Genomic DNA, 25710 nt, shown 5'->3' with positions numbered 1-25710 from the left:
TTTCTGCATCACAGAAGATGCTCTATTCAAACTTATATCTCAAATTTCCTGATAACGCTGCTTTAAGTACTGGGAACAAAATGTGTTTTAGCTTCTCTCCAATTATTTTCATTTTTTTAAAAAGATTTAATGATTTATTTGAAAGGCAGAGTGACACAGAGAGAGAGACAGTGACCTTCTATCTGCTTTTCCACTCCCCAAATGCTCATAACAGCCAGGGTTGGACCAGGCCAAAGCCAGGAGTCAGAAACTACATCCAGTGTCCCGAGTGGGTGATAGGGTTCCCAGCAATTGAGTCATTCTCTGTTGCTTCCATTATCAGAGAGCTGGATTGGAAGCAGAATATCCAGGACTGGAATTGACACTTTAATATAGGATGACTTATCCTACTGCTCCACAATGCTGGCCCTTTCTAATTCTTTTATTTTTTTCAGATATATTTATTTATTTGAAAGGCAGAATTATAGGGAGACAGAGGCAAAGAGAGATATCCTCCACCAGCTGTGTCACTCCCCAAATGGCTGCAACAGCTGCAGCTGGAGTGATCAGAAGGCAGGAGCCCAGAGCTTCCTCTGGGTCTCCCATGTGGGTGCAGGGGCCCAAGGACTTGGGCCATCCTCCACTGCCCTCCCATGCACACTACAGCATGCCAGGTGGGAAGTGGAACAGCCAAGACTTGCCCCCTTCTCTCGAATTCTTGTATATTCAGCATTAATGTTGAAAAAGAAATATTCAGTGTCATTCTTTACCACTGTATTAATGAAATTTTGTTATTTTATAAAACATACTTACAATGTCTGATTCTATATTCCATCAAAGTTAGTATTGTCTCCTTGAATATTTTAACTATAAAATTTTATGTTATTCTTGTTTCCTATAGAATACAAAATTGTAGGACCACTGAGTATTATGGATTTTTTTTTATTTTGTCTGCTGGCATTAATTTTAGCAGTTTAGGAGTAGAAGAAGTAGAGGAAGGTAGAAATGCATTTACATTTAATTATATCAAAACTGATTTAAATGTATATTATAAAAATACATAGTAAAATAATTATTTATGTAGCTTACATTTCTCCTAAATGCAATTTGTAGTATTGTTTCAATTACAATGCATTAAACAAAATAAAGCTGGCTTTGATGTTGTCAAAATTATATTTATACCATGGTTTACATACATATAAGATTTAATTTGATTCCAAAGAATTATTTTTGGTTGTGGCATATTATTAAACAAGTGCTTTGCAACCAAACCAAAGAAATAAAAAAAAAAAACACAATCCTTAACACATAAACTAATATCCAATAAGATATACCTAATTTAAAAAATTTATATACCTATCACTTACTTAAAACAAAACAGGCAAAACAAATCTTTATGGAATTTTAAATCTTTTATATCAGTTAGCCCAATGACTTTAGTTTCAATATGTTAACTGAATTCTTCAAGCTTATATTATTCTTTTGCAGTATGGTTGGAATAAGACCCCCAAGTTTAACTCATTTTTGCTTTTTATTATTCCATTCTTTAACTCCTTAAGATGGAATTTTAAAATTTTAATTAACTATTGGAAAAGAGAATTTCATATTAACCTACAATGAAGGAAGTGATTACAATGCTATATACTAATATTCATCTAAGATAGCAAAGCAATGGCATTTACCTTAAATTTACGTCTCTGCTCTGCACAGCTGTTGAAGAACCACAAGTCTGTCTCATGGCTGTAAATGTAACAAGAACAATAATGCGACCAATTTTTCAAATCTAAACTAAATTAAGTAGATTTGTCATAGGCTAGAAAGTTGATAATGTATTCTACAAAAAATTTAAAATTTACAGATTATGGAAGTGTGCATGTGCATGCTTTTGTGTGTATGTGTGTAATTTAGTCTTTTTAAACTGGAAATCAGTTGTGTGAAACTGAAAACATTAAATACTCTCTTCGGCTAACTTTCCTCATTAAGAATCACTATGGATAAGTTAGGAAGTGCTAGAAATATAAATAAATAAAACACTAAAATTAGAGGCCATCTTCTGCTGTTCTTATTAGGGTATGTTTTCTGGTATACATAGTAAGAATGTAAAGAAGAAACATAGAGTAACACTTAGGTTTACATCAGTTTCCATTTGCATCACAATCTTTATATAATATTCATCAATATGTCATTCATTAATCAATGCACCTACTGATTAGAACTATTCAATTGGTGTCTTATATAATGAATAGAATATGTAAACAATTCAAATTCATATATTCACATCCCTAAATATGAAAATCACTACTACAACTGGTATTCAAGCTTGTCAGATGTGATATTTTTCTTTCTATTTTGTGTTAGACATTCTAATATCTATGTCATCTATACATAAAAACCTGAAAAAATGGAAATGAAAAAGTAATAAATTCTAGTCTGTTAGAAAACACTCTGTACCATGTCACACTTCAAATCTGGTCACCACTTTAACATTTAAAGGAAATTCAGGTGAATATTAAGAAGCAACTGAATATTGTTCTTGTGACTTGAGCCATCAAAACAGTTTTTTAAAATATTTATATTTTCTTTCAAACTTTATGCAATGTTCTTTATAAAACTATATATTTTTTTAAAAAGCCACAAACTATCTTTTAGTTCTCTACAGATGTTGCATCTGATATTGTAAGAACCATCAGGATCCAGTAGTATGAAATACTTTGCCTTGGATTTGCAGATGTTAAAACATTTTTCGATTTTTTAAAAAAAATTTAAAAGGTAATCCACACCAACTCTATTATAAAAATGTGGTTATATTCTTGGTTAAATAGAAAAGAGCTAGTCTGAATTATATAGGAAAACTTTCAGTATGTTAATTTCACATTATAAGATTAAAATTTGAAACAACAACATTTTGTCTTTTTAAACAATAGGTAGCAAATTGTGGAACTCATGCTAAATAGTATTTGCAAATGCAAGGATAAGCATTACCTAATATCCCCATTTGACATCAGATGCGTAAGCTACTATAAAATGCTATTAGGATTTTATTAGGTCTTTAATGCAGTCCCAGCATGTCTCTAGTTGATAACTCATCAAGTACTATGAAATACTAAAAATTCAGGTACACATTATGTTACTTGCAGTGAATATTTTGGTGAGCAAATAAGTCTTCATTCATTATTTCTAAATCCTCATTCAAAAAAACCAACTTCTTATTCCTTTCACATTTTGGCATGAGATCTAATCAAAATTCTAAAATAATCCTAAAATGCTACAGTTTAATAATCCATACCATGGAGATGTATTATTTAGGTTAGCATGCATCACAAAACTTAAAACTCAAGTAGCACAGTGAAAGTCTTTGTAGTAATGGTCAACAACTGCAATTCTTAAAAGGCATTTATTATACTCTCACTCACCCTTTTATGTGAAAATAACAAAGTTTGAGACTTCTCCAAATTTATTGATACAACAACTGGTACATAAAAATAATATCTTAGTTTAGGGACATTAATATTCCTATGTTATATGTGTGAATTTTTGAAAGAAAAATTATGTATATTTTAGTGAATCAATCAAATCTTGACTTCCCAGTACAACAACACAAGAGAAAGTAGAAAAATATGAAAACCCAGACATTCTTTCCAGAGATAACCTGGTAACCAGCAAGAAAGCTACTTCTGCTGGATTTAGCTCTGCAGAGGAAGGAGCGCTATCAAAATCTTCTCTTTTCCAGAAATTAATAGATTTAGGGCAATACTGAGTGTTTTTCAGACATTCAAAACAGTAACTTCTTTCCTGTATTTGGCTTAGTTTGCCACCATTTCCATCTCCTTTTTTTTTGTAACCAACAAGAAAGCAAAATTATACTCTTAAACCACAAATGAAAATAAACATTTCATTTGCTACCTTCTGTGTTTTCTGTGTAAATGTTTCAGTCACATAAATGCATGGAAAGACTCTCATGGAATCAGGGAACCTGAGGGGAGTGCTACACTCAGTATTATAACCTGAGGAGGGGTAAGAGGGTGAGGAAAGGGTCTCACAGAATTACTGATTAGTTAAAATGAAAGAATGTGAAATTTGTTTTAAAGAAGAAAATGCAATAGAATCTTAAATGTAGGCTGATTCAGGAAAGCTTGCCTTCGCATTCATGGCAGACACCCAGAGTGCAGGCTCTGCTGAAACATTTCCTATCCTTGAGTCCCCTTCCCAGCCACCCACACATGACTTTCTTACCGCCACATATATTCCCATCTCAAATGTGTTTAGGGACCAAAACTGTAATCCAGTTTTTAGGTAATAAGTACTTTCTGGATTGTGTACATCAGTAGCCTGTAATTCTATGTCATACAAACTAAGCTATAGAAAGCCATGAGTGAGACTTAGTTAATAACATCTGTGGGTACACCTGAAAACGAAAACAGACATCTAGGCCATTAAGAAAAGAAATTGTTTTTGTTAAAATAAAGCAACATGAGTTGTTTACTTAAGTTAAAAAGAAACAAAACAAAGCTTGCCTTATTAGACATGTATAAAACAGATGATTGAAGAAAAATTATTGCTTATTATTCAACCAAGCCAATGAAGAGTTTCAGAGATGTTTTATGCAACTCTAGTTCATACCTTCCAAATGTTTAAAAAATACACCATAAAATTGTTTTTTCTCCAAGAAAATATTCCATAAATTTTGGTTAGAAAGGCTATGTAAAACAATGATGGTATTATGAACCAAAAAAGTTACTTTAAAAGACATAGATGCTATCAGTTTCACAGGACAAATATAGTGAGTAAGGACAACAAATTCCAGAATGTGTTTTCATAACTGTAGCAACAGCAGTAACTCCTTGGCAAACTCAAACAGTTCTTTTGGCAATCCTGGAGTTTTTCCGCATTTGTCACTTAGTTACAATTGTGGGAGGGTGTGTGACAGGGCTTTGTTTCCTTCCACACCATTTTACTATGACTTTGCTTTTAAAGAAGAATTTTTACATTTTGACCTGTGTGTGAAGCTAGAACCCCATTAAAATCTCACAAGGGAATTTTATACAAAATTCCTTATACCTTTGTGTATCAAATGTGGTTTCTACACAATATTGCAAGGAGCAACTTTGTAAACTTTTGAGATCTATGGTAACAGACTATTTTCTCTTTGAAGAAGTTCAAATGAATTTTCTATTTGAATTAAAATTATCTACATATGCCAATGTAATACTTGCCTGTATGCACACACTTGGGTCTACACAGCTGTTCTCACTAGGAATCTTTTAGAGTAAGACCAGAAGCACAGGAGTGCTTTACTAACCTGCAGTGGCCTCTGTTTATCACTGCTCTTAGGAGATTTCAATCCACTTGTTTGCTGCTGTAAGAGAAGTTGTCTAGCTGCTTGGAGAGCCTAGAAGTGAAAAAGGGAACAATATCTAAGTAAAAATTATTATCAGTTATTCCTCATTAACAGTAAATGTCTTCGATGTATGAGAACATCTATCTTCCTTTTATACAGACTATTTATATTCTTTTTCTAATATGCAAAAAATGTCAGAAAACACACGTATACAACTTTATTCAAAATCCGGAGATACATGTACTCCTGCAGGGAATAAATTTAATTTGTTTAAAGTGCTTAAAGAGGAGAAAAATCATAAACTGCATCAATAATCTCATTTCCAAAAGGAACTTGTCTTTGCGTGTTCAACTAAAATGCCCACTCCCTTTTAAATTATCACTCCATTTGCATTTTCATATTACAATTTTGCAGCAAAAGCAGTAGACTTCAAGTGTTACCGGAAGCTGTAATTAAATTTGACAAATCAACATCAGATTATCTTGAAAGTGAATTAATAAGGATTTTCACTAAAGATTAAAAACACTTTTTGTACTTACAATTCAAGGGGAAACCACTCCTTTGACAAAATAAAGTGCAGTTTTAATGCCAAATAAAATTGAGTGGTTTTCATTTGCATTCTTAGCAAAATCAGAGAACAAAGAAATTACCACTCAACCAATCAGGTTTGTTTCTATGTATGACAGAATACCAATCAAAACAGAAGATGTTTTCATTTATTTTTATGTTTTCTTTGCCACTCAGGAAAATAAAACTTAACATAAATTAAAGTAAGCATTTCATTTACTAGAAGAGGGAGAGTTTTGTGAATGTACTACATAAACTTATTATGTAAAAACTAATGCCATAAAATAAAAACTGTATATTAAATTGTTTTAAAGATAGCAATACAAATCAATATTTTAAAAAACTGTTTAAAAGCTTGTTTTTAAATATTCATTTTTTCCTCAACAAATGTGTTCAATGAACACCACTAGTGATGCAATTTTTCAACAGCTAAAGCTAAAACAAATCATTACCCTACTTTCTTACCCACTATTTTAGAATATAAGCATATATTTTTCATAATGGAAAACATCTTAGATTAATATTCTTCTATAATAATTAAGATTCTCAGCTGATAAAAAGTACAATTTTGATTGGAATCAATGATCTGGTTTTTAACAGAGTTTCTAGTATCCATGACAACAGTTGCTTTGACAAGATGTGCATATGGCATTACACTGCCAGCTGGTGTGAACAATGTTTGAACTACTGCATTGAGATGCTGAGCAAACAGAAAAAGTTGCCACGTCTTAACCCTCAGGGAAGGCAGTCATCCCCTGATCAATTATGAAAAGACAGAGAGAGGGCTGCTACAGTCTGGCTCCAAGCAAGTTTTCTGAGAAGGCAGGCAGACATAGAAACCAAAGTAAACAAACTGAATGCACTAGCACCATCTCCTAACAACATTGATTTGTCTTCCCATAGCAGGATCTGGCACAGTTTGTAAAGCACACTTTTCACATTTGGAGACACACTCTCTCACAACAGTCTTCCTTTGTTTTTTAAACTTTTCCAATAATTACCAGTCAACCTAAATATTTCGAAGGATGGCACATGCCAATGAACTCAGGACTATTTATTATAGAGCTCAGTCTGAAGAAGAAAGTAACAGTTCCACAAATTATTGTCACAAAGCTCATTGCTTGAAAAATATAATTTGATATTCTAAGTGACATTTACTTTTTCTCTGAGTTACAACTTAAAAATAACTATGAATGATATTGTTCAAGTGGCAGTTCCTATAGTGTGACTAGGAAGGCTGTATATGTAAAAAACTCAAAAAAAATCCCCATTGATGTAAAAATCCACATTTCTGTCTAATATTTTAATGTAATTTTTCCTCATTGACTTGATTAGTTTATTTTGTTTATATACAATCTTTTTAAAATGTTAAAATCATACACTTATTTATTATCCCTTCAGAAATGTACTGAACACATTTTAGCATCTCAGTTTCTCAAATGACTGGGATTAACTTCAGTCTTAGAATGAAACTTACAAACAACACTACTAGTCGAACAATACCCTATACCTTGTGTGGTTGTGTGAGGGCAGCCTGTTGAAATTCTTGCTTAGTGTATACTAAGTTGATCTTCTGTATATGAAGGTAATTGAAAACGAAACTCGATGAAGGGCGGGATGGGAAAGAGAGTGGGAGAGGGGAGGGCCGCGGGAGGGAGGGAGGTTGGGGGGACCACAACAATACAAAAGTTGCACTTTGTAAATTCACATTTATTAAATAATAAAAAAAGAATCAACTAATCTGATTATTTTTCAAAAAATGAGAAAAAATAGGCCTTGATTAATCAACTGCTGTGTTCAGTGTCACAAAACAATTTATCAGTGCTTTGTTCAAGGTCTCCCTACTTCCAGGTCAGAGTACATTTCAGTGTGCCATTTTGTCTCAATTTCTGTCAAAGAAACCATCAGCTGTTAATGAGTAAAATATTAGTACAACAGAATATATGCCACCATAAGGAATCGTTCTTTACCTGTATGGAGATTATATGCATTGAACAGAACTCAAAAGGGAAAACACAGATACGTTTATGTTCTTAATGTGTAAGTGAATCAAACAACTACCAGAGGTTAAACACCATTTTTACAGCTAACTGTCCCCATCATCTTGTACTTGGGTTTAATGCACATTCTAGAGCTGGGAAAAAAAAAAAAATCTGGAAATTGTCTAGCCTAACTTTCTCACTGTCTGGGCGAATAAATGAAGAATTCCTACCACAATTACTTGATTAATGTCACAAGGGGCAGTAGTAAAGTGTGTCTCCCAAGCCTAGGGCCTGTTCCTTTTCAGCACCTGCATTGCATTCATTCAACTCAACCCAAACATGTAACCCAATGGAATATGTAAATGTCTAATGGCTATAGAAAAACACTGAGACAGTAGATACCTCAGAACCTCAATTCATTAAAATATCATTGGCCAAAAGCATGTATCTTCTGCATTGTTAGTAGAAGACTGATTATTAAACAAAAATGAAAAGAAAAACAGAAATCTGGCTAACACATTCTTCCACTTTTAAAGTAATTTGATTTTTACAGCACACATTTACAGTTATCTTCAAAATAGCTGAGGATCACTTCCCAATACAAACTCACAAAATATAACTACTTGTTTATTTCAACATTCTTTCGGTATGACTAGTGAATTCTATAGTAAACATAAGAGGTTGGAGCACAAAACAAACAATTACAACAGATCAGGAATGATTTAAAACTCAAAAGCAGAAATCTCTGGCAGTTTGCATTCTAACTACATGCATCATAGGACATTTTTATTTCCAGTATTTTGGATAACACTTTAGGACTGAATTTCAATAAACAGTTGCTCCAAGATGTTTAGTTCATCTTTGCAATTTATTATTTTAGCATATCAAAACATGAAACATTATGAGATACAATACTTCCATGAATAAAAGGTACTAGGTGTCAAATTACATGAGATATTAATTTGAAAATAACTTGCCACTTTTGTCAATATGTAGAAAAGATAAATTCCAGGGCCATTCATGAAGTTCTATGAGCCATTAAGATCACAAAATGAAAAGGTTGTTTACTAAATTTCCTTTCATATTGACTGAATCTGATTCAAATGAATAACAAAAAGATTTCTAAGGCAGCCAACCCATATCTAGTTTCCAGAAACACATTTGTTCTGAATTAAAGGTGCACTTTACCTAATGAAGTTATCTAATTTTAGTAAAGCTAAAAAATTAAAATAAGACATTTAAAAAATTGGAATCAGACTATATCAAAATATTTTGAAAAAAGAAATAAAATTTTTACAATATCATAAGGTATATGTTCGTTAGGCCATAGAGTTGCAGAGATGCATATGACTTCCAGAGCTGAGTGTATTTTGCTCTAAAATATTTATTAAAAACATCACCCTTAACAAGTTACTGTGTAGTTTCAACTGAACAACTTTTTAAAGAAAAGCAAAGTTCAAGTATATCACTGTTTCTTACTAGTAATAACTATGCTACTTGAGAATTTCACAAAGAATAATTCTCTGTGTAGGTCACTGTGAGGAATAATGTAGGGTGAAAAACCTTTGTAATTTGTCAGATAAATACTTTTATTCTAAAGAGTACTGAAAAAACTTCATCAAAATTAAAATTATTTGAGAATACTTTAGAAATACCCAGTGAAACCAAAAAAATGTTGAGTATGCTAAGGTTTATAAATACCTTCTTCTTTTTTCCAAAGTAAATATATGTATACTTTTGGGGAAAAACAGACATCAGTCATATCTCTCCCCATAAAAATAGGAATGCTTAACCTATCAGCCTGTTGCATTTGAAACATTAAAATGAAAAATGACATCGACGCCCATTAATATCTTCAATGTATAAACAGCACAGCGTGACACATTCTTGAGAGCTGAAGGCTACAAAATCTCTCTGAAACATAAATAACAAAGCACTCAGAAGCATATTTGATGTTGATATTCATCTCTGAGAAAGACACTGCTGCCCAGGCTTCTTATGAAAATAGATGCAGCCCAAATGGATCTCCTGTAATTGGTTTCAGATAGCGAGGTCAGAAGAAATATGATACAAGAAATGATTATGTGGAACAGGCGAAACAAGAATGTTTACACAGGCACTCCCTGTTATACTGACAAGGGGTGTATACTTTGCAGATAACCAGACCAAAAAAAAAAAAAAAAAATTGCCAACAGGACGTCCAGACTTTCGCTCCTCATACTCATGTATTTTGACCTTTAACATACCATGTTTTTAACATGTTATTTTGACCATAAAATAAGTTTTCAAGCAGAATTTCATTTTTCTAATTATTTTCCCAAGTGTGGTTGATAAGAAGTATAGTCTGATCCTTGCACAAAGGATATGAATTCCTATTCTGTTTGGCCTTTCTTCACACGATGCTCCAAGAGAATACACTGATAAATGTAATCTGAAGTTTCATAATGCTATTTAATAGAAGAAAATTAATCACTTAATTGTCATAACCTATTTTCAAACAGCAATCTATCAGAGTGAAATTATGCATCTGTAGCTACTGACCCTTCATTTTATCTTGCCTGATACATAATTAGACTAAGTTTGTTGGGGGAAAAAAGCTAATTATTAGGAAATATTTAAAAAAATAATTGCTTTATCATAGTATATTTTACATAAAGTTAGAGAATATATATGCAGATGGATATACTCTGTTTACATTATTCATTGCTCTGGTGTCAAATTGAGAAGATAGCATCATTTCTTTTATGGAGTATAATCAGAGTGAGTAATTACTTATTAGGCATTCTATTTACCAATCAGATGTCAGGCGTTTTGGGCTTAGTATTCAAGATGTAGATATATCCAAAGGATAGGTAGTCAGTGAACTAAATCTATACAGAATGGATTCTCAAGTCATCCTCAGAAGTAATAATACAGCCCTCAAGATGCAGGTCCAAAGCCAATATTAAGTGTATTCTAGTATGGCTCCAACTTCCCAGGTGACCTCAGAGATCCTTCCATTAAGTAAGTCTGCAAGTTACCAAAGGCAATATAGGTTTTACTTTTTTATTTTCAGATCTAGACTCATACGGTCAGTTTAATGGGATGAACAGGCTCTCCTCCTCAGAGGTGGCATTCCACAGGCTGCCGTAAATAATATAAAGTAGCCTGGAATTCATGTCTTACATTGTTCATGATTCTATTGCTAGTAATAATGAATTGTTGATGGAATATACAGAAAATACTAATAATATATATAATATTAAATATAATTCTCATTCACAAGTTAAGGAATTTAGTCTAACTTTAAGATCCTTAAGTATGACAGGGCAAGTTTAATTGGAACCAATTTTATTAAAGTTAGTGATTTTACAACCTTTTTTGTGTACATATTCTGGAAACTACAATGGTTTACATGCTCTCTCTCAGGCTTACAGGTTTATAGGCTCTCTCATTCTGCTATAAAATATTTTATTATTTTTCCCAAATATATTTTGGTCTTATCTTTTGTTTCTCTCACACATTAGTACTTATTTTTTCATTATGAGGCCAATATCATCCTTAGTTTGTTTACAGGTTGAAGATTCATTATTGCTATATTTCTATAACTTCAACTGGCATATTAGGTAGTAATTGAAAATACATGCCACTAAAGTATAAGCAGAATATCACAATGTAAACTGCTATATAAATCTCTGTTTTTGACATCCTTTTCCACTTAAAAGGAAAATTACAGAGTACGTATGTAGTGTCTGGGAAAACTTTGGAAGGATAAAATGCATAAAAATTACTCACCATTAAAAATTTTTTGAGTGTGCCCCATACACTGAGCGAAGAACTAAGCATAACACATTTCTGGAGGTAGGAGGGGCGATGTGACATCATTCCTCCCTGCAAAGAGTCTAATTGAGTGGACTGTCCAAAAGTCATAAACAATGTTTCAGAAACATTTTAGGAATTCATAAATAAAATAGAAGAAACTATTTTCAGTTGGATTTATAATGACAGATATCATCTCTTGTGGAAACGATGGAGGGTCACACCAAGAAGAAGCAAAGACAATTTGAGATCATATATGGTGAAAACAAAATAATTGATCTTACATCATATGCTTGGTTTAGACTCTAGTGAAACATGCTGAGAAGGTTGGTGGGTTCTAATTCATACATTTGACTAAGCAATAAAGAGCAAAAATTCTTGATGTTATTCAGCAGGCAAGGACAGATATTGCTCAAATTTGGGAACTATGAAATCAGCTTGTCCTGAAGCAACATTGCAATCATGTGTAGACAGATGACAAATGATAAAGATAGTGAGGCAAGATAGAGGTAGAAAGATCAGTAAAAAAAAGTATGTGCAACTGTTTATGAAAGAACAGCTGAAAACAAGCCTCACAAGAGGGACTGTCCAGGTAGCACCAGCAGGATCTAGTCACTGCATGTGGGGTGCAGGGGTGGGGAACATCTGGTGTGTGGTACATATAAGGCCCATGAAATCATTTGATCTGGCCTTGCCTAGGCAATTGCAGGTGGGTCTTGCAATTCAGTAAATTGATAGCAGAGTAATTTTCAAATTGATAATTTTGTGATTGATTGATATTAGAAACATAGAAATGGTCCTTGGCAAGAAAAAAGGTTCCCCACCCCAGAAAGGGTAGGCAACTGAGAGAATAGCTAGAAAGAAGGAAATAAGCTTTATAAAATGCAGGCTTGGAAGAGAAGATGATACTATTTACCACTGGCAGGGTAAAAGGACACTTCTCCAGTGGGCAGTAAATAATGCAGAAGCCCAGGTTGGGAATGATCAGCATCCTTTTTGGGCGCCAACTGGTATCCTGGATGCTCCACCTCTGAACCAGGTCCCTGCTGGTGGCCTGGGAAAAGCAGTAAAAGATGACCGAATTGTCTGAGCCCATGCCAACCCATGTTGGAGATCCTGATGAATCTCCTGACTCCTGGAGTTGGCCTGGTCCAATCTCAGCGGTACGGCCACCTGGGGAGTGGACAGGCAGATGGAAGACGTGTCTCTGTCTCTTCGTCTCTCTCTGTATCTCTGACTTTCAAATAAATAATCTTTAAAAAATACAAAAGAAGCCTTCTGGAAAATGCCAAACAGAATGAATATAGGACCTACCAAGTCCATCCCTCAGTATATAGTCAAGAGAATGAAAACACATGTCTCCACAAATAGTTGTGTATGATTGTTCATAGCAAAATGACACAGAATAGCCAAAATATATAAAGAGATCAAATATCTGTCAACTCATGAATAGATAAAGAAAATATGGTATATTCATAGAAGGGAATGGAATTCAGACATAAAGAGAACAAAATACTGATCCATGCTACAACATGAATGAGCCTTGGAATGTTATGCTAGGTGAAACAGTAACCAAAGAGAACACAGTGATGATCATGTAGTACATGAATCCATTTGACTGAAAGGCTCAGAATAGGAAAATCCATAGAGACAGAAAATAGAATAGTGGCTGCCACAGAATGGGAGGTAATTGGGAATTCATTGCTAAGGAGGATGGGATTTCTCTTTAGGGTGCCAAAAATATTCTAGAGTTAGTTGCACACCTTGGGGAACATACCAGAAAACACTGAATTGTATATTTTAAAAGGGTAAATTTTATGACATGTAAATCGTTTCTCAATAATATTACTATTTATTTGTATATTCAATTATGAAGGAGAGGATGGATTTTTTTAAAGATTTATTTATTTTACTTGAAAGTCAGATTTACACTGAGAAAGAAGGGGAGGCAGAGAGAGAGAGAGAGAAAGAGAGAGAGAGAGAGAGGTCTTCCATTTGCTGGTGTACTCCCCAGATGGCAGCAATAGCCAAAGCCACGCTGATCCAAAGCCAGGAGCCAGGAGCTTCCCCCAGGTCCCCCACATGGGTGTAGGGGCCCAAGGACTTGGGCATCTTCTTCTGCCTTCCCAGACCACAGCAGAGAGCTGAGTCAGAAGTGGAGCATCCCGGTCTCGAACCGGCACCCATCACTGGAGGCGGTGGCTTTACCCACTATGCCTGGCCCCGGAGAGGATGAATACTTCAAACGCCAAAAACTCAGAGGCTGAGGACTGATGAAAACTCTTGTTGATCTCATTATTCGTATGTCACCTATCATACATTACTAGTTCCCATAGAGTAGAACATTGGAGTAAAAGAGAAGATTTGCCAGGAAGTAAAACCACAGCTTTGAGTGCAAGCAATTACTTTGATAAGTTCCTTGAAGACATAAAAGAGTACTATAGCTTGAGAAGTTTTTTGTTTTGTCTTAGAGAAGGAAACCTTGACACTGAGCTTAGTAAACAGGAAGGAATAGAAGCTCTAATAAATGGGAGAACTGAGAAAGTCCTTAGGATGGGAAAGGACTCAATCAATGGACAGGGTGGGTGACAGGCTGAAGATATGGTGGGTGTGTGCCTTTGACATACAGAGATAGCAAGGGGAAAGAGTTCACCCCGGGGGGGTCTCAATTCATTTAGGAAACAAGGAAGTGCAGTTGCCTATTGAGAAACCAAAGTAGGAGAGTTTTTCTATCCCTGTATTGAGAAATCTAGCTGATAGAATAAAAACTGAAGATTTTTAGAGCATGAAATGTGCTGCCACATATGTTGGTGACAAATAAATCTATATGGACTTCACCTTCTGGAATGTTGCCTCCAGAACTAAATAAAGAATGATTACTCTTTCACTGTTCAACTGGTCTTTTAACCCGGCCAAGGGGCTTGGCACCTCTAATTGTATCCAGGTATAAGAGAATGAGTCACTTATAATATGTGCTGTATTATGCATTCTCATGACTGGTTATCTTTAGTTTTTAAAAGATGGCAAAAAAAAAAAAAATCATGCTGGGACCATGGGCACATCTGCAGCTAGAAGTGAAAAGATGATGTAGCTATGTTGATTAGATTTCAGAAAATGCTTCTGCCTCTTAGTAGTTGATGAACATCAGCTACTTAATCACACTGAAGCTTAATTTTCTTGTCTATTGAATGTGGTTAATAACATTTAACTTTGCCTATGAGTTATATGTGAGATCAGGCAGGATAGGAATTTGGAAGTATTTTAAAAGCTAAAGTGGGATGGCTGTGTGGTCATTAACATTGATGGTTAAGATGCCCATGTTCCATATAGTAGTGCTTGGGATTGATCCCCAGCTCTGGTTCCTGACTCCAGCTTCCATCCACAGCAGATGATGGCTTACATAGGTATATCCCTGCCACCCATGTTGGAGACCTGTATTGAGTTCTCAATTCTTGGTTTTGGCTCCTGGTCTAGAGACATTGAGGGTATCTGGGAGTGAATCAGCAGATGGGAACTCTCCCCGCCTCTCAAATAAATAAATAAATAAATTCATGCTTTATTTTTAAAAAAATTAATTAGTTTTTAACAGATTCAATATAATTCTAAGAATATAGTGGTATTCCCTCCCTCCTTCTCCCCTCTGCCTCTCATGCCCTCTTTTCCTTCCTTCCTTCCTTCCTTCCTTCCTTCCTTCCTTCCTCCCTTCCTTCCTTCCTTTCTTCTTTCCTATCTTATGTTATTTTTTAATTTTTAGATAACATTTTAAATTTACATTATAGTAGAAAGACTTGATGCTTCACTAAATAAGAAGTTTAACAAGTAAAAGTAAAAAAGATCCCAGTTTAGAAGGAATATAGGCAATGGCTATAAAAAATAATTGAATGGAAATAAATGACCATTTTACCCATACACACAATGCATTTTAAAGTAATTGCAGATAATTAAAACTAGTACTATAGCATTCTTTTTAAAAAATATTTATTTATTTCAAAGGCAGAGTCACAGAGAGAAAGAGATTGAAAGACAGGGAGAGATCTTCTATTCTCTGGATCACTCCTCAAATGAGGATGGTTCAGGCCAAAGCCAGGAGCCAGAAGCTTCATCCAGGACTCCCACATGGATGCAGGATCCCAAGGACTTGGGCCATCTTCTGCTGCTTTCCCAGGCACATTAGCAAGGAGCTGGATTGGAAGTGGAGCAGCTGGAACAAGAACCCATATGGGATGCTGATATGGGTGCCCATATGGGATGCCAGCGCTACAGATGGTGTTTCAACCCACTGTTCCACAGCACTGGACCCAGTATAACGTTCTTAACCACTGGTCTGACAAAGGTATAAAACAAAGATTTACAAAATTGTATTTACAGCAATACTGACACACAGGTATTTCATTCTTTGCTTTTTTATTTAAAAATTATTTCCTACATATAAGGGAGAACATGTGATATTTGTGTTTCTGGATTTGGTTTATTTTACTCAACATGATGTCTTCCAATTGTATCCATTTTGATGCAAATGGTAGAATTTTCATTTTTATAGCAGAATAATGCTCCATTATGTATGTATGTATACACACACACACACACACACACACAGGTTTTTTGTCCATTTATCTGATAATGGACACCTGGTTGATCCCATATTTTGGCTGTTGTGAACAGTGCTTCTCTAAACATGGTGGTGCAGGTATCATTTTGATACAATGTGTTCATGTTTTTTGGGTATTTACCTAGTAGTGGAGTAGCTGGATCATATGGCAAGTCTATTGCTAGTTTTTAAAGAAACCTCCATACTGTTTTCCACAGTGGCTGCACTAGTTTACATTCCCACCAACAGGGTGTAAGTGTTCCCCTTTGCTTCATCCTGGTCAGCATTCGTTACTCTTCTGAATTTTAGTCATTTGACGGGGTGAGGTGATATCTTGTTATAGTTTTGATTTGGATTTCCCTGATGGCTAGTGAGGTTGATCATTTTTTTTTTTCATATATTTGTTGTCCATTTGTATCTCTTCTTTAGAGAACTGTCTATTGAGGTCCTCTGTCCATTTCTTAACTGGATTGCTAATTTAAAAAGCAGAAGTATAAAGTATCATTATTTCATGTGAAGACCTCTGAAATTACAATTCCTCAGTGGATATCAGTTCTACCAAGAATATGCCACTGGTCCTTTGGGACTAATTCTTTTTTTTGTTTTATAGCGATTTTACTAAACATATTTATGCATTTCAAATAATGGGCCTGGAATACTGTTAAGCACTCAAAGGCTATCCCAACATTTATTTAGTTTTCTGCAATATATTCTAGTAGAAAAATGTACCATTCAATCAAAAGAATATTTTTTTTAAACTTTTATTTAATGAATATACATTTCCAAAGTACAGCTTATGGATTACAATGGCTTCCCCCCATAATGTCCCTCCTACCCACAACCCTCCCCTTTCCCACTCCCTCTCCCCTTCCATTCACATCAAGATTCATTTTCGATTCTCTTTATATACAGAAGATCAGTTTAGCATACATTAAGTAAAGATTTCAACAGTTTGCTCCCACACAGAAACATAAAGTGAAAAATACTGTTTGAGTACTAGTTATAGCATTAAATCTCAATGTACAGCACACTAAGGACAAAGATCCTACATGAGGAGTAAGTGCACAGTGACTCCTGTTGTTGACTTAACAAATTGACACTCTTGTTTATGGCATCAGTAATCACCCTAGGCTCTTTTCATGAGCTGCCAAAGCTATGGAAGCCCCCTGAGTTCACTGACTCTGATCATATTTAGACAAGGCCATGGTCAAAGTGGGAGTTCTCTCCTCCCTTCAGAGAAAGGTACCTCCTTCTTTGATGACCTGTTTTTTCCACTGGGATCTCACTCATGAAGATCTTTCATTTAGTTTTTTTTTTTTTTTTTTTTTTTCCCCAAAGTGTCTTGGCTTTCCATGCCTAAAATACTCTCATGGGCTTTTCAGCCAGATCTGAATGCCTTAAGGGCTGATTCTGAGGCCAGAGTGCTGTTTAGGACATCTGCCATTCTATGGGTCTGCTGTGTATCTCACTTCCCATGTTGGATCATTCTCTCCCTTTTTGATTCTATCGGTTAGGATTTGCAGACACTATTCTTGTTTATGTGATCCCTTTGGTTCTTAGTCCTATCATTATGATCAATTGTGAACAGAAATTGATCACTGGGACTAGTGAGATGGCATTGGTACATGCCACCTTGATGGGATTGAATTGGAATCCCCTGGTATGTTTCTAACTCTACCATTTGAGGTAAGTCAGCTTGAGCATGTCCCGAATTGCACATCTCTTCCCTCTCTTATTCCCACTCTTAAATTTAACAGTGATCACTTTTCAGTTAAGTTTCAGCACTTAAGAAGAATTGTGTATTGATTACAGTATTCAATCAAAAGTATCAAAAGAATATTTTTAAAGTATTTTAAAATTTATTTATTTATTTATTTACTTACTTACTTACTAGAGAGACAGAGAGAGAAAGGAAGAGATAGACAGAGATCTCCCATTCACTGGTTCACTCCCCAAATCCCTACAACAGCTATGCCTGGGCCAGGCTGAAACCAAAGGCTAAGAACTCAATAGGCTTCCCCCATATGGATGATAGGAATTCAACTACTTGAGCCATTATCTGCTGCCTCTCAGGGCATTAGCAAGAAGCTGGAATCAGGACTGGAGTCAGCCACTCTGATATGGGATGTGAGCATCCCAAGTGGTAGGCTGGGAATATTGTCTTAATAGCTTAACATTCCATGACATTTTAAAAAGCAGCAGTTTAATTTCCTCTGAGATTTTGATGGGAAGGATATATGCATTTACGAAGATTCTTGTGAGATGCACCCCCTTCTCCCACAACTCAACATTATCGCAGTGTATACAGGTACACAATACACTCTGTGTTATGGAGTCACCTGTGTTCAAGGATCTTTCAGTATAGTAGAAAACGTAAAACATACTCAGTACAATGACAGTGTAGAGCACTAATGCCATTGAAATAAGTGTAGGAGTGACTATGGGGATTCGTAAAGACAAAAATGGAACAGTGGAGAAATAATGTTTATTAGGTACACATTAAATATATGCCAGCTATAATCCTAATCCTCACACATGCTATCTCAATTCATCCGCCAAACACTTTCCTTTATCACAGATGTGTAAACTGAGGCTCAGAGTAGTTAGGTTTTATGGCCAAGTTCTTTATTTAACTTTGAAGTAGCGTAAGAGATTGGAGCAACTACTTGGCTGACTTTGAAGCTCGTGCTCTTTCCACAAGGGGTTGTCTAGAAGATTATATTATTAAAGAGATTTTTATACATTAAAAGACTCAAGTAAAAAGAAAAACACCTGGGGTATAAAAAGAACAAAATAAATTCTGTTATTAACAATGCTGCTAGTTGTATCAACTAGGACAGAATAAAAAATTCTAGGATCTTATTCAAATTATTTTTCTCTTTCTTATTTTTTCATGAGGAAAATTAAACCTGTAAGCTTTCATTCCTAATGGATTCATTTTTTTTTTTTTTTTGACAGGCAGAGTGGACAGTGAGAAAGAGAGACAGAGAGAAAGGTCTTCGTTTTCCCTTGGTTCGCCCCGCAATGGCCGCTGCGGCCGGCACACTGCACTGATCTGAAGCCAGGAGCCAGGTGCTTCTCCTGGTCTCCCATGCAAGTGCGGGGCCCAAGGACCTGGGCCATCCTCCACTTCCCTCCGGGGCCACAGCAGAGAGCTGGACAGGAAGAGGAGCGACCGGGACAGAACCCGGTGCCCCGATCGGGACTAGAACCTGTGGTGCTGGCACCGCAGGTGGAGGATTAGCCTGTTGAGCTGGGGCGCAGGCCCCTAATGAATTCCATTCTCCTTAAGAGACACTGGGTGTGAAGTCATGAAACACTTGATTCAGGATGGTGATTATAGAGACACCAGTTCTAAAGATGAAAAACTTTGGCAATCATCTATGACAAAAACAAAACATCATCTGCAAGTAAACATTAAATAATGTGTACTTTTGTCTGTTGGAGTTAGAGCAGTGTTGCCAGAAAAAAAAATAGAAGATGCTCAATTAAATTAGCATTTACTTGTATTTCTATTTAGTAAATCTGCCAACCTTAGTTAGAAAAAGTATTTCAGAGTATGTTGCCAAGATATCAGGATTTTTCCCCCAGATTTTCATTTAGATGGAAAAAAAAAAAAAACCACCATTCAGCTTATCAGTCGGAATGCTCCTTAGTTTTTGTGAATAATGAAGTCATCTTACCTATATTCAACAGGTTAGTTACAGCGGTGACTAGGAGCCATGGGCTGCTTTCCTGTGAGCAGGAATGTTCTCGGGGAAGAGATAGCAGAAGATGATGTGGACTACAGCAAAGAGTAAATGGCACGTTTTTGAAAAAGTCACACAAAGAAAAGCAGAGGAAAAGTGTCTCTGAGAGTTCACATTCTAGGTTCCTGCAATCAGAGGCACAGATGAGGAAAATGCACGCTGTGGTTGTCCATTCACTCTGCCCTCAGCAATGACCAGAGACCCTGAGGCAAAGAGATGACCCTACTTGGCACCAAGGGGTGGAAATGTTACAGCAGGTCTACAGGAAAGGGCCTAAGGCACACGATCTCTGCATGAGGAACCAGAACCTAACAGGCAGTCCCCTGGGGAGGAACGGGATCGAGAGAGAGAACTCCTTTGAGAAGACAGAGGGCTTGATGAGAGCAGGTGCAGACACAGCAGGTCAGGCACCTCTAAGGGAAAGGCTCTAAAGGTAAAACTAGAGTGTGCTTAGAAACAAAAGGATGGAGCTGCCAGCAAGGCCTTGGCAAGTCCATGCTCTAACCCCAACACCATTTCGAATCTCCCTAGGACCACCCTGATGATCTCTGAGTAGGTTCCCTTCTCCCAGTTTACAACTTCCTAGTCATACAGGGAAATCTAAAGAGTGGAACGTGGAACTCACAGAAGATAGGAATGCCACCCATTGACAACCAATTGCTGATGATGTATTATACTTCCTCATAAATAGTTATTTGATGTTACATTAAGATCATAGAGGCCGGCGCCGCGGCTCACTAGGCTAATCCTCCTCCTAGCGGCGCCGGCACACCGGGTTCTAGTCCCGGTCGGGGCACCGGATTCTGTCCCGGTTGCCCCTCTTCCAGGCCAGCTCTCTGCTGTGGCCAGGGAGTGCAGTGGAGGATGGCCCAGGTGCTTGGGCCCTGCACCCCATGGGAGACCAGGAAAAGCTCCTGGCTCCTGCCATCGGATCAGCGCGGCGCCGGCCGCAGCGCGCTGGCCGCGCTGGCCGCGGTGGCCATTGGAGGGTGAACCAACGGCAAAAGGAAGACCTTTTTCTCTGTCTCTCTCTCTCACTGTCCACTCTGCCTGTCAAAAAAATTAAAAAAAAAAAAACCATTAAGATCATAGAATTTTGAACTTTTGGGCTACATTATTTACAATGTAAATTACAAAGCACGTATATTTCTGTGTTACATTTCGGAGCTAATTTACAAAGACATGTACTGAAGATCTTCAGTGGAAATCCACCTTCGGGAGGAACCTAGGGCATTTTCATTTTTTGTTCCAGCTATTACAAACTTAAGTTAGCTTCTTTGTAGCATATTATGTGGTAAATTAGAGTCATTAACTTTATTTTACTTATTTATTTATTTATTTATTATTTTTTTTTTGACAAGCAGAGTGGACAGTGACAGTGAGAGAGAGAGACAGAGAGAAAGGTCTTTCTTTGCCATTGGCTCACCCACCAATGGCCGCCGCGGCCAGCGCACTGCGGCCGGTGCACTGCGCTGATCCAATGGCAGGAGCCAGGTACTTCTCCTGGTCTCCCATGGGGTGCAGGGCCCAAACACTTGGGCCATCCTCCACTGCACTCCCTGGCCACAGCAGAGAGCTGGCCTGGAAGAGGGGCAACCAGGACAGAATCTGGCGCCCCGACCGGGACTAGAACCTGGTGTGCTGGCGCCGCAGGCGGAGGATTAGCCTAGTGAGCCACAGCGCCGGCCAGAGTCATTAACTTTATAATGTGATACAAGTGTTCTTTTTCAATAAAATAATATATAAACTAATGGTGCTAATAATCATCACCTTAATACATAAATAACTACATCCATGTAATGCTAATGAAGTATTTTGTGCTTCTGCCCTAAAAAAAATCTTCTCGGGATTCTTAGATTTTAAATGTAACTATCAAAGAGGCTCATCTACATGTCCAATTTCAAAAGCATTTCCTATATTATTTACCTATGATTATGACTGTTATTTGAAATGTGTATGTAAATAAACATTTTATAAATATCCAGTCAGTAAACAGTGTCCATTGGTGGACATCAACAATCAGAATATAGGACAGTAGGGCAAGGCTTCTTGCTTACTGAAATGACTTGAGAGGAAACAAAGCTCCTAAGGGTGTATCTGCCTCCACTATTTCACTCTCTAGCTTAGTTTCATTATCATGCGGTTTCAGCCTGGAAGAAAGGAAAGCTCCTCCCTCACCAGCGTTTCTAGCAAACCTTGGTCTGTGGTCTACTGGTGGGAGATGCACATGAAGTCCAATACCAGAGGGCGAGCATATCTATTCAAAAACCTAACTCACCTGATTATCACACTTGCTAGGTGAACCCATTAACCTGAACCTTAAGTCCTGTGAATTCCTTAACGGCTGGAGAAGTTTCAAAAAATCTCTATGTCCTTAAGAATGCACAGCATTGTCACTCAAATTATACGTAATGGAAAATATGTTTCTTTATACATTTCCGGACCAGAAAAGTTTTAAAAAATGGACAGTGCAGCTGGTTCCACCTGTTTGAGATGTAACTTAAACACTGAATGAAGAAGCTGGCAGTCCTTCCAGGGACCAGCACAGCACCTTGCATGCAGCAGGTCCTAAACAGATCTTTACCACGATGACTCTGGTGTGCTGACTAATAAACTGCCATGCCACTAATTTTTTTTTTAAGTTTTTAAGCAGTTTTATTCAGTGACAGAAATGTGCAGGAGAGTGAGGGTTCTATTTAGGGGAAAAAGAAAAGTCTAGATGCTTAGTTGGATCCATACCAAGGAGAAAGCAAGCCAGGAGCCACGTGGAGCAAGCAGTTGTTTATGAGCAACCACAAGTAGCTTAGTGCGAGGAGAGAAGCAATGGCAGATAACAGGCCAATAGGCAACGGGCTCCGAAGGTGTGGGGCAATAAGCGAGGGGCCCACCATGTTCCAGGCCTTTTATCCACTTCCAAAGGGGAGTGGTTATGGAGCCTGATGGGCAGGTGGGCATACAGGTAGGGTCAGGTAAGAGCATGAGATCACACAGGGGCATGGTGGAGAGCGTGGACTCCAGCTTGCAAATCTAATCCATTTTATCCTATCTGCCTGCCTACATCATTTGGCCCTCAGAGAGATTTTAGCCCTTAATTCTAGGGATTTTGAAGGGTGTAGAATCATATCTTCTATAGCTGTTTCCTGCTTATGATGGGCATAGCACAGGCCCTAAATGGCACTAATATTAGTGTAAGTACAATTTTTTAACTTTATCAAATCATATTTTACCATGATTTTTCTAAAATATATTCTTTATCACTTAATCACTTTCTTTCTTTTCTTTTTTTCTTTTTTCTTTTTTTTTTTTTTTTTTTTTTGACAGGCAGAGTGGACAGTGAGAGAGAGAGACAGAGAGAAAGGTCTTCCTTTGTTGTTGGTTCACCCTCCAATGGCCACCACGGCTGGCATGCTGCGCCTGGCGCACCGCGCTGATCCAATGGCAGGAGCCAGGTACTTCTCCTGGTCTCCCATGGGGTGCAGGGCCCAAACACTTGGGCCATCCTCCACTGCACTCCCTGGCCACAGCAGAGAGCTGTCCTGGAAGAGGGGCAACCGGGACAGAATCCAGCGCCCCAACCGGGACGAGAACCCGGTGTGCCGGCGCCGTAAGGCGGAGGATTAGCATAGTGAGCTGCAGCACTGGCGGCCGTTATTTATTTTCTTTATATTCTTTATCACTTTCATTTCTTAAAGATTTATTTATTTCTTTGAAAGGCAGAGTTACAGAGAGGCGGAGGCAGATAGAGAGACAGAGGAGAGAGAGAGAGAGTGAGAGAGAGAGAGAGCGAGCTTCCATCTGCTGGTTGACTCCCCAGATGACCACAATGGCTGGAGCTGTGCTGAACCAAACTCAGGAGCCAGGAGCTTCTTCCAGATCTCCCATGTGGGTGCAGGGGCCCAAGGATTTAGGCCATCTTCCATTGCTTTCTCAGACCACAGCAGAGAGCTGGATCAGAAGTGGAGCCGCTGGTACTCAAAATGGTGCCCATAAGGATGCCGGTGCCACAGGCAGAGGATTAATGCACTGCGCCACAGCACCAGCCCATCGTTATTTTTTAAAAGTTGGGGCTAGTGTCGTGGCACAGTGGGTTAAAACCCTGGCCTGCAGTGCTGGCAACCCATATGGGTGTGGGTCTTAATCCCAGCCATTCCACTTCTGATCCAGCTTTCTGATATGGCCTTGGAAAGCAGTAGAAGTTGGCCCAAGTCCTGTGCCCCTGCAACCACATGGGAGATCTGGAAGAAGCTCCTGGCTCCTGGCTTTGGGTTGGCTCAGCTCTGGCCATTGCAGCCATTTGAGGAGTGAACCAGAGGATGGAAGATCTCACTCTTGTCTCTACCTCTCTAACTCTGACTTTCAAATAAATAAAAATAAATCTTTAAAAAAAGTCAAAATCTCCCTAATTATTAATGAGGGTCTGAAAAGCTTTATCTCACTTGCTGCAGTTGCAGACCTTCAATTATTTAGATAGCTTGTTTTATTATTGAAAGAAATAACTCTTTAATTTGCCCTTTAAGCATGGGTAAAGAAAAAAGAACCTACATGTAAAGATATTTCTGTTATTCAGTTTAAAAATTTATTTTCATGAAATGCAAATATTGCCCATGCTTATTAAGATTCAGTTACTGGTGAAATTGGAATTCTATTAAAATCTTTTTAATATTTATTAATTTCCATGTACACCCAAAAAAGTACTCCATGTGATGAATAACTTATTTAATCAAAGGTCATACAGTTGTTTTGAATTAAGTTAGATATGCTTACCCTGATTTGAACACACACAAGATTATCACTGAACTATCACGTGGTATCCCATAAATAGGTACAATTTTTATAAGTCAATGAAAAATATGTCAATAAAACAAAATAAATGACATTTGAATTCACCAAAGCACACCTTTATTTCTGATGCTTAGAAAGCATGTTTTTATTTAACATTAACTTCTTCTGATATTTAGACTTTTCCCATCATTTAAATATTGTAATAAAAATTTTTTTAAAAATTTAAATTTATTTCTTGAGAGACACAACACGTACACATGTGCATGCATACACACACACAGGCACACAGAAGGGGAGAGACTGAAAAAGAGAGAAAGAGTTCTCATCTGCTGGTTCACTTCCCAAATGCATTAATTCACTGTGGTTTTGGGTTGAAATCAGGAGCCATGGGGCCAGCGCTGTGGCATAGTGGGTAAAGCTGCTGCCTGCAGTGCTGACATCTCATATGGGAGCAGGTTTGAGTCCCAGCTGCTCCACTTTCCAATCCAGCTCTTCACTAATGTGCCTGAGAAAGCCATAGAAGATGGCCCAAGTCCTCGTGCCCCTGTACCCATGTGGGAAACGTTGGAAGAAGCTCCTGGCTCCGGGCTTCAAATTGGCCCAGCTCCAGCCATTGCATCCATTTGGAGAGTGAACCAGTATATGTAAGACCTTGCTCTCTTGCTCTTTCTCTTCCTCTGCCTCTCTGTAACTCTAACTTTCAAATAAATAAGTAAATCTAAAAAGAAATAAAGAAAGAAAGGAAGGAAGGAGGCAAGGAAGGAGGGAAGGAAGGAAGGAAGGAGGGAAGGGAGGGAGGGAGGGAGGGAGGGAGGGAGGAACCAGGAGCCAGGAACTCACTCCAGGTCTTTCCTCATGTGCAGCAGGGACACAACTATGTGAGCAATCACTGCTGCTGCCTCTCAGGGTGAACACTATTAGGAAGCT

The 25710-nt window shown here is 37.4% G+C and overlaps 1 protein-coding gene across 28 annotated transcripts in view; it reads right to left on the bottom strand.

Annotated features, from left to right (window-relative positions):
• Positions 1 to 25710, bottom strand: part of FOXP2 (forkhead box P2) — a 660955-nt gene that overhangs the window by 162167 nt on the left and 473078 nt on the right. For 21 of the 28 annotated variants that reach the window (XM_017342624.3, XM_051848004.2, XM_017342628.3 and 18 more), the window contains 1 exon segment: positions 5279 to 5368. In XM_017342624.3, the coding sequence (XP_017198113.1) occupies positions 5279 to 5368 (90 nt within the window). 28 annotated transcript variants of the gene reach the window in all.

Source organism: Oryctolagus cuniculus, chromosome 3 (assembly GCF_964237555.1).
Source record: "Oryctolagus cuniculus chromosome 3, mOryCun1.1, whole genome shotgun sequence".
NCBI classification, from domain to species: domain Eukaryota; kingdom Metazoa; phylum Chordata; class Mammalia; order Lagomorpha; family Leporidae; genus Oryctolagus; species Oryctolagus cuniculus.
This window is presented reverse-complemented; position numbering and strand designations above follow the sequence as displayed.